General features: G+C 41.2%; 1 protein-coding gene across 3 annotated transcripts in view; it reads right to left on the reverse strand.

The window, feature by feature from the left end:
* Positions 1 to 19,959, reverse strand: part of FNDC3B (fibronectin type III domain containing 3B) — a 342,344-nt gene that overhangs the window by 100,526 nt on the left and 221,859 nt on the right. For all 3 annotated transcript variants that reach the window (XM_058661102.1, XM_058661100.1, XM_058661101.1), the window contains one exon: positions 1,119 to 1,177. In XM_058661102.1, the coding sequence (XP_058517085.1) occupies positions 1,119 to 1,177 (59 nt within the window). The remainder of the gene's footprint in view (positions 1 to 1,118; positions 1,178 to 19,959) is intronic.

Raw genomic sequence — 19,959 nt, forward strand, 5'->3', positions numbered from 1 at the left:
AAACAGGGAGGTAACTGAAAGCCCGGTTATCCATGCCATGAGCTATTTAATAGGTAATAATGCTTTGTGAAGTTATCTCCAGTATGGCTTTGCTATCTATCCCCTCTTTGCCAGGCCTGATGCCACCACTCTAATCCTGACTACCATAGCGTTTCAGTGCAACCACAGCAGAAGGTTCCGCGTACTTTTCTGCCTTGGTCCACCCATTTCTCTCTTCCATGTGTCCACCGACTGAAAAAAAAATGCAGCTTTGATTGCTTTACTTCTTTGTAATACCCTCAATGGCAGCCTGCTCTTGACCAGAGCAAAGTGCAGACCGCCCCCCCAAAGCAACCATCAAAGCCTGCTCCCCTACAAGAGCCTTATTATGCCTGTCTTTCAACACATCTCATGTTTTTACATTTAGTCAAACTCCACTATGTATCCTGAGGCATATTTGGACTCTTCTCTTTAAAAGCTCCAGTATTTGAAACACATGAAGAATCAAGGGTTTCCAATTTAGCTAGAAAACATTGGCTCTCTAAGCTCAGCTGAAAGGCTGTATCAACATTCTGGATTTTTTTTTTTTTTTACTTGAATTTCAAAGCACCTAGCAAAATCAAACCTAAAATCTCACAGTATCATTGCTCCCACTGATTTTCTCCCTTGTCACTCTGCTCGATGTTTTGCTGTTATTGTTCTTAGCTAATATCTAAATGTCTTTTGGAAATTTATCAAGACATATGTGAAATTACTGAGATTTTCAAAATTTATTACTACCTTTACACAGGGAGAATAAAATTACTTTTTAAAAGAAAAAAAAACAGAAAAACAAAACAAACTAATAAACAGTTACCCCTGTTTTCTGGAGGGAGGAGTGCAGCCTTGGCAGTTGGGATGAATATCTAGCTGCAGTCAGAATATGTAAATAGAGGAGACACTGCCGAGGTTGTATCTACACAGAAGCCTGCTGTTCTATATTTTCATGCTCCATTAACAACTAAACGCTCTTTCACAGTTTATAAATAATCTCCAACGGGAAGGTAGCTCTTTTGCTTACCTACTATGTGGTGAAAGAAAAGCACATTTGAAATACTTAAGAAAGTGTCATTTGTGCTGAGAAATCCAAGAAGACATACCTGTGGTTTCTCTATTCCCGAAAGAATGTCTTGCACCCTTTTTACTTCCAACTCATACTCTGCATCGCAAAAAAGAGAAAAGGAAAAACAATACCGTTAGAAGGCAGCAAGGTGGTCACGTTCCTTCCCCATGGCTTTCAACCAGGACTAGCATTATGTCTACTACCGTCACAAATATGGTGATCAGGAGTAAGAGGCCTCTTTTCCGGTAGAGGTTGTACTGCGGTTATGTTAAACTTATTACTGCATGGTTTTAAATATTTACAATTTTACTCAGCGTAAGACCGGGGTTTCTTTTAATAATTAAACGTGCCAAGCAGGGACACCAATGCAGCTGTAGGCTGAGGCAAAGAAGAAATAGGTAGGAGAACAGTGGCCACACAATACAGAACAATCAGTCTACAATTTTGAGTTTACTTTTGGTTTATGTGCAAATGTTCTACATGGCATGTTTAAGTAGAGGGGGTGACATGACTTGTTTAGATGCTGTGTAAATCATGCCTGTATTTAAGGTGGGCCTGTGCAAAAACAGAGAGATCAGACATTTCACTGTGTAAAGGACAGAGCGGAGCTGATTGGGCCTGAGAGTGAAGACTAAAAACCAGACTCACTTTGGAGGTGTGGGTGCTTAAAAATTAGTTGTGACAGACAAGAGTGAGACAGTACGAAAAACCCAAGAATAATCCCAACTTTTGACTTGATCAATTGAATGAGCGAGTCCTTTAGTAAGAGGAAATGAACATGTTTTGGTTGGGGAATTGCAAGAATTATATTTGAAAAAGGAAAGTGTGTGGAGTAGAGAGGTTAGGGCAGAAAAGATCTTAAACTGTCTTGATGGAGGAACCTCTTCATTTTCACAAGGAGTCTGACAGGATCTAATTTTGCGTTTATGATAGGTGCCATTTAACTCTTCACCTAATTTATGAGCCATGTGCTATAGAAATACGGGTTACCAAGTGTGGTATGTTCCTGTCCCCAAGATAGTTCAAGCCTGGTTGAAAGGGTGGGGGTGTGAAAGCATGCAGCAACTACAATGCCATGTGATGGATGCCATGCTGACTAGAGAGGGTGTTCAAGGAGCAACCTAGGATATGCAGTGGGTAAGCAGTCATCTGTAAGTCATGGGCAAAATGGAGCTACAGGTGCCAGTGGGTCAGCAGATTCCACCCTTCTCAGAGCTGTCCGTTTTCATTGTTTGGATTTTATCTCCAAGTCACCACTTTAGAGACAGGACAGTAACTCCTTTGTGCCAATCACTCTAGACCCTATGTCCTTATCAGTTATCAAAACCTAAAAACAGTTATTGGCCCCCTTACTCGGCCCTTTTGTGTTAGAACTTCCAAAGCAGGGGCAATATATTTCTGTGGTCAAATATCTTCAAGTTTTCTGTTGCATATTCTAGCCTTTCAAATTGTTGTTATTTTGTTTTTATAACGTTTAAAATATGACAAACATCTTGGTCTGCAGCCCATCCAAAAATAGGCTGCAGGGCTGCCCCTTGAGGATATGGGTCACCACACACCTGCGTGTTCAGTACCATTCCTACATGGTATGACTGATGCCTAAACATATTGACTAAGCACATGTTGACTTCACGAACAAAGTCTACGTTAAAAATAAAGAACACTTCTAACTGGCACCACTCTAAACTTGAAAGGACCAACTTTTCATTTTTTTTTTCACTGCTTTCTGTTTACTAGAATAGATTTACCTTTATTGTTGTGAGAAAAAAAAAATAGCTGTCAACACCAGAATTCTAAAAAACAAAGAAAAAACCTACATTCAAAGAAGTAAACATCACTTGCTCTCTTATAACCCTCCCTGTGATACAGATCCACCTAGTAGCTTGTACTCCTATTTGAAAAGTTGATATGCCTCCTACTTTCTGGATGTCCCTACTAGAAAACTACACATTTCATGGATGCTAACATTTAATTGTCACAAAAAACATATGTAGAGGCGATAACAACAAACTTTGTTAACAACAAACTTTCTTGATCTCTAGTTATAAAGAGTTTCTAGAAATCTACAGTTTCAAACACCTAAGCAACTAGCTCACAGAGATAACGGTTTCTTTCTACCACGAAATGACCCATTTAGATTATCTTAGAAGGGTTGGGACACAGAAAGGAGGGAAGATTTTAAAAGATCTGAAAAGGAAGAATCTCAGCCCTAGGCACAGGTATGAGGGAGCAGTTGAAAAAGGATGCTTTGTTGCAGAGAAATTGGAGAGCCACCCCTCCTTCCTTTTAAATTCAGGTGACAGAAGCAATGTTTACGCTTGTGACACAAGAGGGGAGAAGAGGCTAGATTAGAAGGAAGAAAAAAAATAAGACCCATCCAAAACTGAAAAGAATGGGGTTCAGGTAAGAGCTAAAATACACATGAAAGAACCTGGGATTAAAAACAACTTCCAAAGAGGGCAAAGCTTTCCTTGTCTGCCTGCCTTTGATCACAATCAAAAACTGACATTTTCTGAGCACGTGCTCAGGCTGGCCAGTGGAGCGTCACCTCGCACATTTCCACAAGATCCCGTAAAGACAGGCTTGTATGCTCCCCTTTACAGTGGGCAGTACGGATGCCTGTCGAGTCCATCCTAGTTTTCATCCTCTGTGCAGGGCACATCGCTTGCAAGTGTCTTTGTCGACTGAGAAATAAGGACCAGGAGTGGATGAGAAATATGAAGCTCAGGGAGCAGATGCGATTTCCTCTGGGCCAAGAGTCAGCTACCTGGTTCCAAAGCAGGAGTTGCCCTAGGAGGCTCTACGATGAATTCAGAGATGGGTGGCTAATGAAGGAGAGGATGTGGAGAAAAAGAAGAGGCAGGGCCAGGGACCCTCCAGGACTCAAAAGAGCGTGTGTGCTGTTGCTGTTGTTTTTACTTCCAAAAAGTTGCCAAATGAATAGAGCCTGGGCAGCTGATGTGGGAAGATCTGTGAGAAAAGAAGACAGAAAAGGAAGCCACAAACGCAGCCAAGTGAACAAAGGCTTCTGGGAAGACCCAGAATAAAAGGGCAGGGTGTGAAGAGGAGTTAGTGATGGACAATCACTAGCCTGCTGCGTCTGGTCACCCTCCTGCCAACAGAGGCATGGCATCAAAGCCAGGAGAGAATGCTGCCTGTCCTTCAAGGTTCTAGCTGTAAACAGGTAGAAAGAAGAGAAGAGGTACCTTTATGTAATGCATCTCCATTCAGGTTGCCACAAGAGGAAAAACGTGAGTAAATTCCAGGCACACAAATTGTACAAACAAGAGTGCAAATAAAGTCTATATGATTGAACTAAAGTGACAGTTGCTCACCACATACAAAATCTATTCTTGCAGAAAAGTTAACAGCTTGATACAAAAATTTAAAAATTCACAGTTTCTCTAACTAAATATCTGCATTAACTAAGTCCTTGGCCTGCTTCTCCATGAGCACAATTTAAGAATGCCTTAAGGTAGTTCATGAAGGATCACTCTAAACACCAGCTTTTGGAGTCCAACCGTATGAAAAGTGAATACTGGTATTTAGATCCAGTTTTTCACACGTTGATGTGTCTGACTCTCTCTCAATCACTCACACACACACACACACACGCACACATACACACAGTATGAGGAGAAAAAGAATAGTTAATCCCTTCATAAAAATAACAAACAGAAAGGAATTATTCTGGTGACTCATCTTTCAGTTATCTACTCTGATATCAAGTTCAAAAGAAGATTTGTTTTTGTGTCTCTCCTTTTGGAATCTAACGTGTGCCAAGGGAACAGGGGACTGTGTGCTAGGGGCAAGCATCTGGCATGGTGATGAAGTTACCATTTGGGATGCACAAACCCCATACTGCAACACGTGCTCCAGGTTCCAACCTCATTCTTGGTTCCAGCCTCATGCACACACCCGAGGCAGTAGAGGATGGCTCAAGCACTTGGGTTCCTGAGTTTTGGCCTACTGGCCTCAGCCTGGCCCAGCCCCAACTGGAGAGGACATTCATCTATGTTTTTCTGTATTTCAGAAATGAATGATTAAATGTCCATGAAAAGAGTGACTGTGCCATGAGGCAAAAATTCAAGGTTTCTGTGGCAGGGTAAGCTTCTCCTTCCTCATTCTCATGGGTGCCTTATTTTCTCTCAATGAGTTCATGGGCCAAGTTCATGAGCCAGCTTTGTACCTCCTCTTGCCCACGAAACAGCTGCCAGGAGGTAACACAACAACACCATTTTCCACCTGCTTGAATTTTGGTGGTGAGTATGGATGGGCAGATGGGCAGGTAAATGGAAAGCCCACCCACCTGCTGCGTTCTTAGTACCCGTGAGGCTTTGCATTCGGGGCGGGGGGGGGGGGGAGAAGCAATGAGCACAGTGCCTCTGCAGAGCAGGGGTATTTCAGTTTGCAGGCATGGGCACATTCAGGGTTGGAAAATTTCTCACGAAGGAGTGACGCTGGGAGCCTCGTTTTCAAACCTGCCACCAGTGAGCTGAGAGCCAGCTCTTTTGGAAACAACGGAAGCGGAAGGGGGTTCAGCTCAGAGGCTTCAGCATTTTCATGCTCCTAAAAGCAGTTCTCTGAAGAAAATAAAGCAATTTTAGCAGAGGCGAGGTTAAAATAAAAATATACAAGAAAGCAAATACAGTTTTTAGAAAAAGAAAAACCCAAAACCACACACATAGAAGGAAGATGTGTCATGTGAAATTTAAACTTTCCATAAATAATGGTTTTCATGTTTGTTCCAAAAAGAAATCTAAGTTCAGACTGTTTGAATAACTGCAAGGCCTAAACTAATTAAAATATCTCCCTCTATAAACACAATTTACTTCTTTGGTTTGTTTCACATTTTTTCCTTCTTAGAAAAGAACTACAGTGACACACTTACTTAGCTGCTAGCTATAGAATGCATTTTGGGTTCTAACAGCCCCTTCATTCCAGGGCGATGACATCAGCGCGACTCCTCTCCCAACCTCTGTCTACTTCTCCTCCACAGGCTCATTTGCACATATGTCCATAACAAAATAGGCTCTTTCAGACTAGACCAAAGCTGAGACAGCTACTCTCTTTAACAAGCCATGTATTCTCAAACTAGGAACATGGAAAATATGCTCTGTCTGTTTATGGCCATTTTGGGGATAAACGACTTAAAAGTTGACAGCAAACAGCGAACAGAAATAAACACTTTCAGATGAAAAAGAGACACCCATGACTCTTTCACATCTCTAACAAGCTCGAGACAACCAGCGGCTCCTCCAGTCAAGGCGCGTGAATGAAAACGAAGGGAAAAACACCCTGGATGCTTGCTAAATGCTTTTCCACCTAGAGAAAAAAAAAATGTGCTGGTGTTTTCCATTGTTCAAAACGTTACATAAGCTGGCAAAAAGAACAACCGATAAGAGCATACAAAAATAGCATGAATGACCTGAGAATATCAACTTAGTGATGATGAGGCACTGGTTTGCAATCTAAATCTTAACGATGCTTCAACTCACAAACTGAAAAATAAACTGACATGAGGACAAAGCCACTAATCCTAAAGATACATATTCCAGAAATACCTTGAGTATCAATCATTCTGATGATAAAAAAACAAAGCTAAAACATCTCACTAGCCATTCAGCTTGCTTTAGTGTTTATCTGAAATCCTGAATGGTAGCCAAGGGAATACAAGACTCCCACCACCAAGAAAGAAAGCAGCAAGCAAGTGAACCTATGTTGTTCAAAGTTGCCTTCCAGTCAAGGAAAATATTTTCAAGAGTAGCCTGCACTCCAAACAGATTCTAGAACTTTAGAGAAAGGAGAAAAAATTCATTTCACAGGTGGAGTGCCCAGCTGGGTATGAAGGATGGCCAGAGAATGTGAGTGGGACAAGAAAGGATTAATTTCCTCTGAGCTTTTGTTGCTATTTCTGGAATTCAGCAGAAAGCATGAGCTTCTTTCCTGGCCCGAGGTTTGAGCAAAAATCGTACCAGGAACATTCCACAGTCACCCACCCATAGACAAATGAGCTGCTACACCTTAGGGGCCAAGAGAAAAGGCAACCCAAAGGAGAGGTATGGTCCTTACAGAAAAATGGGGAAATGGAAAGCATCCAATACCCTTTTTGAGTTTCACTTCTATTCAAGATTGGACTCCACCACCTTTTCTGATGTCAACTTCACTAGGTTCTACCTGAAATACTAGGAGATTCCATGCTCATTTCTGCTAAATTCCAAGAAAAATCCCTTGTTTACTTCACAAGGCAAAAATTGCACATATGTGTGTATATTTGCAAAAACAGCTAGTATTTTTCAGAATGTCAAATTAAACATAAACGAAAACTTCACAACAAGATAATATATTAGGTAGATATGCTCACTTGGCAATCTGAACTCCAACATCAGTCCATCCAATTTCTTCTTTCAGCATGACTGTACGCATTAGTGGCTTGATGGGCCCTGACCCGTGCCAATTACAGTTTTTGTATTCTGGGAGAAGTCTTACCCATGATTGTCTAGCAAGAGCTAATACTCTCTCTAGGTGTGTAACAGCAAAGCAGTTGCTTAAACACAGGATAGTACAACTTGTAAAGGTAATTAAAATGTATACAGTACTTTCTGCATTGGCATCTTTAAACATTTCCAAAAAATGTGTATTCATTAAGATTTAGAATGCTGCATGGAAAATTTTTTTCAAGTAACAGACAAATCCAGAGAGCACAATTACATCGGAACAAGAATTTTCGTATTTATGCTCACCTGTACAGCATGCTTTATACAGTTTCTATCTTCACATTTTCTTAATTATGTCTCACATGACTCAACTTTTTGTGCATTAGACAAGATGTTTAGCCTATGGCCAAAGGACCCCAGGGAAGATTACTGGCTGGCACAGAAATCAAATTCAGCAAAAGCTTGCCAGTGTTCCATAACCCCCTAGAGTTTCAGCACATGGAAAATTGATTATCATCCAATATACCCCCCAGGAAGTCAGCAGAGGTTACAAATGTGGGAACATACTCAAATGCCTATAGTTCCAGACAAACAATGTCAATGAGTAAGGCAGGCAAAAGGAAGAAGGGCAAGGACTGAGAAACTAAAAAGGTCTCACCCTACTTCAAGGGGGAAGCTGGAGTATATCAGTGAATTACTCAGGGTGCTTCACATGTCCAAGGCTGACAGACAACCCTCTTTGCCCAAGGCATGGAAATGTAAAGTTCACAGCAAACTGTTCATATTTTAAAATACTCTTGATCCAGGCTCACACTTTGGTGCAGCAGTTTCTGACACCTCCTATGACACTGGCATCCCATAATGAGTCCTAGCTGCTCCATTTCTAATCCATCTGCCTGCTACTCTACCTGAGAAGGCAATGGAATATGGTCCAAGTTCTTGGGTCCTTGACGCCCACATGGAAAAATGCAGATGGAGTTCTGGCTCCTACCTTCACCTTGGTCTAGTCCTGGCAGCTGCAGCTATTTTGGGGAGTGAATCTGCAGACAGAAGATCTCTCTGTCTCTGTCTGTCTGTCTGTCTCTCTCTCTCTCTCTCTCTAACACTCTTGATCTCTAGCAAAACTGGAGTGGTCTTATGAAGAGTGTTGTGCATTGAATGTGTCCTCTGAAATTTTGTATGGCAAAACTCTACGTCCTAATGCCATATATCAGAGGGCAGGGATCCGATGGAAGTCAACAGGATCAGCTGAAGTCATGAGGCTCAATGTATCATGAAGATTATTCCCGATGTTAAAGCCCAAAGAGCTTCTCTGTGTCCTTTATGACGATACTACAAGAGTGTTACTTACAAACCAGGAAGCAGGCGCTCACCTGACACTGAACCAGCTTACACCTTGATCTTGGCCTTCCCATTCTCCAGAACTGTGGGAAGCACACGCCTGCTACTCAAGCCACTTGATCCATGGTACTCTGTTATGGCAGCCCCAGTTCAGAAAACATGCCCATGACCTTCACCTGAATTAACCAATTCTATCAATGCACAAATGTACACCAAACTTTTTCAGAATTGTTTGGAAGAAAGTTGTTGGCTTCATGATACTTCATGCCAAGAAGCTCAACACGTCTTCCTAAAAGTAGGAACCTTCTCCTAACAGGACTGGGAATGAACAGGGGTTGTAACTTTTTTTTTTCCTGTTAAGGGCCATTTGAATATTTAAAGTGTTATTTGCTGACCATGTAAAATTATCAACTTAAAAAGTAGCCTGCTGTAGGTCTGTGGTTGCCTTGGTAAGGCCAGATCAAATCGCTTCACAGCCCTTCTATGAGGCTGCATGAATTGTCAGGTTTCACCATTTTGTTTTCATCTAAAACAGAAATTAAACTTTTTGTCATTATAAAGCTGATCCTAGCAGGGTCCAACCCAGATTTCTTATAGAATACTATCTGTATAATTTTACTTCTTCCTCATAATTAGGCATATGCCAAATATTTTTACCAATGCCAAACAAATTATATGCATGTACTTGCCACTCTGAAACACAGTAACCAACGTGTGGCATCACCCCATGGGAGGAGGCTGAGCGTTACCCCTTGGATAAGGTGTTACATAGCATCTGCCACCATTACAATACTTTCCCTTCCAAGCCATTTTGCTGGAATGTACTGTAAAGATAGAGTTACAGGATGGTGATTTTTCCATTATCCCTTCTATACGTTAATTTGATCTCTCCAACATTTTAAACTACCCATGAACTTGTGTTTTGATTTTTTTTTTAATTTAATGTTTTGGGGTCCTCGCTGTCATATAGCTGGTAATGCCACCACCTATGAGGACAACATCTCATATGGGTGCTGGCTATGGACCTGGCTGTTCCACTTTCAATCCAGTTCCCTGCTAATCTGCCTGGGAAAGTAGAGAAACACAGCCCGAGTGCTTGGGCTCCACACCCACATGGGAAGCCTAGATGAAGTTCCTGGCCCCTGACTTCTGTGTGGTCCTGCCCCAGCCATGTGGCCATTTGGCTAGTGAAACAGCAGGTGGAAGCTGTTTCTCTGTGTCTCTCTTTCATTCTCTCTGCAACCCTTCCTTTCAAACAAATGAAATAAATGTTTAAAAACTAACAGTGAAAAAAGTCATTATCTTAAAATACTAATTTTTAAATTACTGATCACTTAGATGTAAAATTTGTCTCAAATGGAGTCAACAGGAAGTTTAGAACCCCTTGGTCCACTTTCTTTGACTTTTGTTTGGTAACTCCTGTTATGCAGTCTGATTTATGGTTATATAGTCAAGCAGTTAACAAAAATGCAAAATGCCACTAGACTGAACATGAGAGATTTTGGAAGCATAAGAAAAAATTTACCTGCATATTCTGGATTTATCCAAATAACACCCCTCTTACCCAAAGATTGTCCTATTTAAGCGTGACTAGAAAGAGAAAACTGCTGAAACATTCTGGTTTCTTTTTCTTTTAGAAAATAAAATCTGAACTAAGCAAAACACCCTCTTCCTTGGTGCTTTAAAATATGCAGTGATGAAGTTGAACACTAGAAACTTGAATCTGAACTATAATAATCTTTAAGTAGAAAAACATAGGACATATTTGACTCCGCGGGATTGCAGAAATTTAGCTTTTACCTAGTTGTGTTCTGTCTCTTTTTCTTCCTAATCAACATTTCTCCTTTAAAAAATTGATAATCAGAACAGATAACACCCTCCGCCTCAGTCCAGCGAGGGAAAGCGGCGGTTCTAATTGAACTAACATGTGCAGGATCTGTGCCAGGCTGTTCACCCAAAGTGGGACCACTCTTAAAGATCCAAAGTCGTCTCCACGATTTTTTTTTCCATTTTTAATCTCCAAAACATATATGATAAAGCAGATGTCTGAAGTGCAGGATCACTGTGGAAGAAGTCTTTATTTTCCAGATACCTACTAAATAGCTAACTTACACATATTGTTCTTACTGTCTAGTTCTAAACCTTTTATACAACTGAAAGATTTTTAGTTTTGAGGCTTAAATGTTTGAGATTTAAATGATTCAGTTTTCTGTATAAAGGATTCATGCGATCCACTCAGATAAATCCCTGCTGTCCAACGGTGCTGACCTTGGCATTCAAGATGTGGCAACTGTAGGTCTTAACAATCTCAAACATTACCACCACCACCCCCATCACACCGTGCCCCTCTCTTTGAAAAGGAAGCCAACATTTCACTAAATAGGTCAGGGAAGATGTCTGAGACCTGAGGAACTACACTGCTACTCCAAGTCAGCTCTACCAGCAGGAACACCACGCCCTGGCCATGTTCCAATGTGTAGAGATAAGAAGCTGTACTATCTGGCCTCTACATCTCAAAACCTGAACAGTACACACCCTGGACTCACCAGGCAACAGTGAGCAACAGCCCTTTATGGGGTCATGGACCCAAATGGGAAAGAATTAAAAACATGCTAGAGAAAAACACAAAATTTCAGAAGACAAAACTAAAAGAAATGGAGGAACTGGCCCATCACATGCATGGGGCGGGCTGGGCTGTGACAAGTCAGAAAAAGGACCGAGTAACAGATGAAAAAGATCCAAACACAGTTCTCAGAAGTTATACAAAGCCGACAAATTCTCTTCTAGGAATTGATTGAAGTAATTTTCCAGAGATGATAACAGTAACATTTCTATCACAAAACATCAAAATCTAAAAGGCTAATTGATGACAGACACACCTTTAAGTTAACAAAGGGTGGGAAGGTCACTACAGTATGCTCCAGTGTCTCTCTCTCTCTCCCCTCCTGTTGTAGCTGACTCAACTGTGCCATCCTGACTCTGTTAAGTGAACAGTTCTTCCACAAAGTACTGCCTTTACCTCCCAGGTCTACAGTTGCCCATGAGACTTCTCTAACATCCTGGCTCTCTCTCCATATTTAAATGCACATCACAAGGCAGGCCAATTTGCCACTCACAGCACACCCTCCTATGCCTGCAGAGAAGGCAGGCTCCATTGAGTATCACACCTGTGCTGCGTATTGCTGATTCCCTGGTACCCAGCTCCATGCCTGCATGGGAAGATTTAGTCAACATGGGACAGAACTGCCGCTCACAAATGTACTTGGTTTGCTTTTATTCTCTGAACACCTAGAAACAATTCCGTAGTCGCCATCGTAGTGGAAAGATCTTGAAGCACGTTGGCAAGGCATGCTATTTACATTAAATAACGTAAGATAAACTGTATCACAAATCCGTAGATCTACATTTTTAGTATGGGAAACTAATATAAACATGCCAAATAAGTGTAGAAAGAGTTCTAAATTTGGTGGGGATTTTATGTGTTTCTTCAGCCAAGGCAAACAGTCTGCCTGGCACAAAAACTAAGCTGCCATCACACTTTCTGTGGTGATAAAAATCCAAGATGTCACTAATGAGGACACCAAGAGCTCCCGGCCTCACTCTGGAGTGCTATAACAACTGGGAGTAACATCGAAAGCCACAATGCGCTAATCTTATTTCAGAAAAATCAAATCGGAATGCACAGGTTGATTTCAAAGGCTGAAACACTTCGGTTTTGTGAGCCTAACTGTGTTCTAGCTTTCCTATTCCACAACCGTTTTTGTTCTGTGCATGAACTGCACTACCATAAGAACCATGAGATGACCCAATTATGCCATTCCAGAAATTAATTATTGAGCCAAGTAAGAAAGCATGACCCATCAAAGTCAGTTTTCTTTTTGTAATCTTAATGCAACTTAATGCAACTTTCCTGACTAGTTTATCTTTCTACCTTAGAATATGTGACCACCCCCCATTCCTTTCTTTCCTTATTCAACAGTATGTTAACTGTAATACTGCTATATTAATAAAACCTTAGCATTTTCCATCTAGCTTTTTTGTACCAGACACACACAGTCAGCTTCACTCTGGACACAAGTCAGACTTGCTTTTGTGTGGAAGGGCAGTCAGTAATCTTTAACCAACTCAGCCAAAAACTATAGAGCTGTATAGTAAAAGCCACCAGGTTAAGCTTTCACATTTCTGGAGTATGCAGCCATTTAAAAAATTTTTTTGAGTAAAAGATCTATTAAGATTTCTTAAATCCTGTCCAAACTAAATAATCCAACCCTTCCAAATCCTACCATAAATTTCTAAATAAACTCCTCCCACAATAATTTTAACTAAGAATTGAACAAAAAGATGACAGACCTCTAAATGGTAGGTGCACAATTCTTTTTACTGCACATTCACTTAAATGAAAACAGGAGAATCTTACATTTAAGATTTTAAAGAAGGGCCCAGCACAGTAGCCTAGCAGATTAAGTCCTCGCCTTGCATGCACTGGAATCCCATATGGGTGCCAGTTCTAAATCTGACAGCCTCTCTTCCATCCAGCTCCCTGCTTGTGGCCTGCGAAAACAGTGGAGGATGGCCCAAGGCTTTGGGACACTGCACCTGCGTGAGAGACCTGGAGGAAGTTCCTGGTTCCTGGCTTTGGACTGGCTCAGCTACGGCCATTGTGGCCACTTGGGGAGTGAATCAGCTGATGGAAGATGTTCCTCTTTGTCTCTCTTCCTCTCTGTATATCTGACTTTCCAGATAGTTCAAAACAATTTTAGTCACAGTACATCATCTGCATGAGGAAAGTCTATTACCACTGGACTGTTCTCCCAGCCCCTCATCCCCCACACCTGGCTCTTCAGCTGAACCCTCAGTACCTCAGGATTTAGCTATAAGTGGAGATAGGGTCTTTAAAACGGTAACGAAATCTACATGAGACCACTATGATGGATCTAATAGGGCATTTGGACCCAGACATACACAGCAGGCAGCACAGAGAGAAGATGGTCAAATGCAAGCTAAGGAGAGATGCTGAGAACAGATCCTGTCCCAATGGCCAAAAACCAACCTGCCAGTACCTTGATATCACACCTCAAGCTTTCACAACTGGGTAAAAAGTAAGCTTCTGTTTTTCAAGATGTCCGATTTATGGTTGTTTGCTATGGCAACTCTAGCAAACTAACATACACCTATGCAAATACACACATGGTCATACTTCAAATGCATGGAGAATGCAGTTTAAAAAACCTTATTGTGGTATAAAAATTTTGGTGGGAAATCTATGCACAAAAGGTGTGCCCAAAAATATGGGAAGATGTCTATCATCCAAAACCTCTTCATAGGGACTGGCACAGAAGCATTGCACCAGCAGCCCATATGTCACTACTTTGTGTCCTGAAAGCTTCACTTTGATCTGCCTCCATGCTTATGATCTGGGAAGGTACTGGAGAGCCCAAGTCCTTGGACCCCCTACATCCATGTGGGAGACTTAGAAGAAGTTCCTGGCTCCTGGCTTCCGGTTTTGGATCAAACCAACTTTCTGCCCTTGTAGCCATTTGGGGAATGAAGCCGTGGACAGAAGCTCGCTTGCGCGCTCTCTCTCTCGTCTCTCCTTTTATTTCTGTCGTTTTAGCTCTCTGTACGTCTGCCTTTCAAAAAAACATAGATCTTCCCAAAAAAACATATTGAAAAATTTCAACATATTCTTGCACCAAAATCATATATTTTTGGATTCTATTTTCCCATAAATTTTGTGAAATACCTGAATATTGAATAACCTTATAACTATTTGCTAGTCAAAGATTTAACAAATCAAAGATTTTATGAATCTAGCCAAGATCACACAAGCATACATTAAAAAAAAAAGAAAAACCCTGGATCCCTGGTTCTCAGTGAAATTCTATTTCTCCTTGGGGTCCATTAAAACCTCCTCTTTTTCTGCTATGCCATGTCAGGCGGAAACAAGCTAAAGTTAAGGAGAAGAATTTCACTTAAGATAAACAAATCCATCATCTTAAAAGGATTGCTAGACAACTTACTTGACTCAGTACAGAAACTTTATTCTGGAAGTTAAAATGTTTCTACAAATACTTCCTTAAGAGGGCACATTCAATTGCATAAGGTCAATTTGAAAGTCCCAAAGAGGCTCCTGAAGTTCATTTGAAAAGCTGGTCAAGAAAGGACCATGTCCTACGATGATCCTACAGGCTAATGCACTGGGAACAATATTCTCCCTTTCTTCCCTTCCACCCCCATGGCTGGAACTACAGTATCTGGGATGTTTTGAGGCTAGAACACTGAGTATCATGCAGTAATTGCTTCCAAAAACACGTTAGAATATTTTTGCAGCTGACTGTGGCTTTAGAGAAGCAGTACAAACTAGTTCCAAAAGAACAGAGACTACGTTGGACTGTACACGACAGCTGTTTCTGGTGTTGCACCACCTGAAATATCTGTGTGTTGTTTTCGTCCCATCCAGCAAGTACAGAGTGTATCCAGACTCCTTAACTTCTTTATGGCTCCAGCTGTTTGTCTAGATATTCAGACACTTGGTATTTGCGGAAGACTCGAGCAATGTTTTTCTGAAGAATTTCAGTACGGATAAAGAAGTGTTGAACTGTACAGCAGACATGGATTTCACTCTGAAATAAGTAGTAGTAACCTTTAATGCTTTTGTGTTGGTTAAGTTTTTTTGGTAAATATTTTTTTTTGAAAGGCAGATTTAGAGAGAGAAGGAAATACAGAGACAAAGACCTTCTGTCTGAGGGTCTGACCTCTTAAGTGGCTGCAATGGAAGGAGCTGAGCTGAGCTGATCTAAAGCCAAGAGCCAGGAGCTTTTTCTGGGCCTCGCACGTGGGTGCAGGGTCCAAAGGCCTTGGACCACCCTACACTGCTGTCCCTGGATACAAGCAGAGAGCTGATGGGAAGTGAAGGAGCCAGTGTACAAACTGGTGCCCTAGGATCTCAGTATATGCAAGGTGAGGATTTTAGCCTAGTAGGCCATCACACTGGGCCCAGAATTAGGCTCTTAACTTGACTTAAGAGTCACTGATCAGAAGTCTCACTAAGGCTTCCTTTGCGGAGAAAACACTGATTTCCTACAAAGAAAGGGCCAGCGCTGTGATTCCAAGGAGGGGAACCATTTCTGGGAGCATATAAAGCCCCTATTGTTGCTACCAGCCAGAACAAACAGAGAAGACGACACGAAGGGGACTGACTCTGCAGAGGAGGGTGCCTTACTTTAGGCGGCACACACGTGATGAAAAAGACGGTTCCATGTGACTTCTTTGCATGATGTGCGGAATTCAACACAGAAATGGACAGGAGAAAAGCTAACAAATCTATGGATTTAAGTGCTTCTTTTAGCATCAAGCAGTTGACTTGTCCAGCTGTAACATTTAAGACACATTTCTGTATTAATGAAACGTGAAAGTCTCATTTTTCCTTTCCTTTCATTCTGAATGTTCCTCTGATCAAGTCCATTGTTAAACAGTTGGCTACTAAAATGAAATTGAGTAGGAAATGGCAAGCTCAGAATTATAAACGATGCTACCCAAATGAGGAGTCTGCTAAGGCTAAGCACCTGACTCATTGAAGGAATCACATTAGACCAAGGTTATGGTCCAGCCAGATATAGTAAAATAAAGGAGAAAAAAAAAGTCTTCTGCAAACTTAGGTTTATGCTACCTAAGATTGTGAAATTATAAGCATTCCATCTGCTCACCAGCTGTGGTCTCTAATCCTCTCTAATAACTTCAGCTTGCTCAAGCCTATGAGAATCTAGTTGTCTTCCAAATTTCACTTAACATTAGTTGCCAGGACTGATTTCCAGAACCCAGTCTCCAGCGAGCACAGCCTAAAGCTGATTTCACCAGCAGGTGTTAATTTGCAGAGCAGGAATTGGAAATGGGAAGAGAAGCTATGAGTGGGAACAGAGAAATCCAGGAGGTTCCAAGATCACCACACTGAACTTCAGGTTCTCCAGCCAACCTCAGGAGCACAAGTACACTATGGTTACCTGAAATATGCAACTCAAACTTCCCTAAAACACGCAGCTTGCAACAAATCAAAGATGATGACTGGCTGTGTCTAGACTGCAGTCTTCCGTCACAGTCTGTCCTTGGCCCACTGCAACCCAGCACACCTGGCCAGAGACAAAGTCTCAGAGCTTTGCTTGTCCCTAACTGCCACAAAAGCTAGGCACTTTTTTCCAAACAAGGAACAGTAAAAAGTGTTCTACTGAAGAAAATACTTTACTCTTACTGAAATAAAAGTTTTTTAAAAAAATTTACTACAAGCAAGATTTATACTACTGTGTTTTAGTATTTTTTTCTTTAACCCTAAAATACCTTTCTACCCTACTCCCTCTTACAGTTTCTGTATAGAATAAGTGGAAGAATAATCTCTTTTTGACTTGTGAGCTGGGTAACAACATGGTTTCCAGACAGACTTGGGTTTATAGTATCTCCTATACCTGTACTCTTAGGTCAGACTTCTGGCAATTTTTGAGGAAAAGCCAAACCAATAATCTTTGCTTAACCCTAATGGTGACCCATACTTAGATAATGGAGGGCTGCAATTGGCTTCCTCCTCAGATGTGTTACACCAAAACAACCTTATATGTTAGGCTACACAGCAGGGATTTCCTCACCTAAAATGCTTGACCTGGCAGCTGCCTGAACAAGAAGGTAGGCCCAACCTTTATTTCAAAACATCAGTATTCCATCTGGCAACAAATGCTTTCCTGTGTGGGCTGCATCTTCATCAGTATTTCTCAATGTGGAATGTATTTCTATGCCTAGCATGGCATGGCTGGGAAACAATGGGTCCACATTTTAACTCTGGGCACAGACTTGAAGTTTATTCAAGAATTGTGCCCGAAGAGCCTGGGGACTTACTACCTGAAGCAGTCTGGTGGCACAGCCAACTGAAACTAGAGAGAAACAGCCTTCAGGACTAAGACACAGTCAAAAAAGAATGGGGGCTAACATTTCCCAACCAGCAGATATTTCTTTAAACAGGTAAGAGAACCCGGAGCCATTAAGAACACAAAAGATGCTGTGTAGAGACGTGACAGCATTTTTAAAAGATGTGTTTATGAAAGTGCAAAAGGAATCAAAACTACTAAAAGCTGCTGTCTGAAAAATCCCCTGAACTATGCAATCAATAGTTTAAAACATCAAGTCAGTTTCTGCTTTTAAAAAATTTCCATACTCCAAATTATGTTTGCTGCTATGCACTCTGGAGCGTCTGAGTAAAATTTTAATTCCCATGAATCATTTGAAACTCAATGAAATTGGGATAAGGGGGAGTACAAAGTCCAGATTCTACCTTAAAGGTAAACGTATCAATAGTAGAAGCAATACTGGACTGTCAGACCCAGCTCTCTCATCACTGCACGGGGCTCATTCTCACTGAACACAGCTACGGGGAGCAGGGCTGATAGTTCACGCTATCTGCCAGGCAGGAGGGAAATGCAAACCTCAGTGACGATGAAGGCCCTCACGTGCAGGGTGAAGCCGGCCTAGCATAGACTTCTAACCTGGCCTTTCAGTTTCTCCAGAAAGCATTTCAGACTCAGCCTGCTGCGTCCTGAAAAATCATGGCACTCAGATACATACTGTAAAGTATCAAGGATTGCCTTCCAAACTCCATGAGACTCTCTCCATAATTTATCGCAAGATTTTTACAGCAAAACATTTTCAATAAGAAGCAAATTCAACATCTCACATCATTTTTTTTTTTTTTAGTTCACATCATTTATAAAGAACATGTTGAAACTTAAACTTCTGCCAACTCTAATCTGCTTCCACACATTCAATGAGTAAACTCTCTTGGCAAAACATAGACAACAGGAAAATACACAAATACGATAAGGTTTGTTCATGGTGGGTATCAAGGAGAATACGGGCAATGGAAACGGAATCACTTTGTCCTGATCTCTCTGGGTTATGCTAAGAAGGATAAACGGGACCCTACCAAACAAAAGGCAAGGGAACTTTACAGAGAACAGAGGGCAAAAGCCCTATGGCCGGATAGGCCTGGCACGACAGAAAACCAGAAAGAAAGTCTAGCGCCTGTGGTTTTAACAACACCTTCTGGGTTGCAGCAGGCAGAACCCAGTGTAAGGGAATACAAGTTAAAGCAGAGAATATGTGAGGAAATAATCATTCCATTGCATGCATCTAAGCTCTATGGAGGTACACAGTATAGACACACACAATCACACATAGATTGCAAAACAAGCATCCTGAAAATACAGGCAGTTATACTGAATGAACTATATTTTGGATTGCAGAACCTTGCTATCTGCTTTCACAATAATCAATGTGATCTTCCAGACCTAAAATTTTACATATGATGTTTTAACATCTCAGGAGAGCTGCAATTCAAGTGGCTATGCATGTGTGTGATGCAATATTGTAAGAAAAAAAGGAAGGGCTGTGGGATATTTGTTGCATAATTTACAAAATCCAGACGAGGAGGAAAGTTGTGCATCATGCTCTGCGCCCTTCATTGTTATTCTGGAATCATCTCTAACAATGCTGATCTGAGACGTGTTCCAGGGAGGACCGGAGCATCCCTTCAGACAGCAAGTAACACCCAAGGCAGTACGTCACATTCTCTACATTTACGACTTCCACATATTTCCAGGGACGCCGGGCTAACAAAAGCAGTCAAAATCGACTAAGTGGAAAATCTGTATTTCAGTCTCTAAGACTATTCTCAAATAGTAAAACAGTTCACCAGACCTACTTAAATAGATTTTCCCCAAGTCCTTGATTTTTCTCATTTAAATTGGTTCCAAAAAGAACTGGCAGGACATAGGATATGTTCTAAGTGACTGATACTCTTATGGGAAAACCATGTAAGTACTTAACCTAAATGCTTGTGAGAACAGGCAGAGCAAATTGGCTTATATCTGATTTGTTTTGTAATTTCACTGAAAATCAGACTGAAAAAACAATTCCAGGTAGGTGACATAGCACAAAGCCCTCAGCTGCTGTTTCCCTTTTGCTTAAAAGCTTAGCAATATCATAAGACTTGATTATTTAACCAAGCTATCTTAGCTTGAATTAGGCTTACAGGAAAGGCTGTGACCTACATGGCTTGTAGTC

The sequence above is a fragment of the Ochotona princeps genome, chromosome 3, assembly GCF_030435755.1.
Source record: "Ochotona princeps isolate mOchPri1 chromosome 3, mOchPri1.hap1, whole genome shotgun sequence".
NCBI lineage: Eukaryota > Metazoa > Chordata > Mammalia > Lagomorpha > Ochotonidae > Ochotona > Ochotona princeps.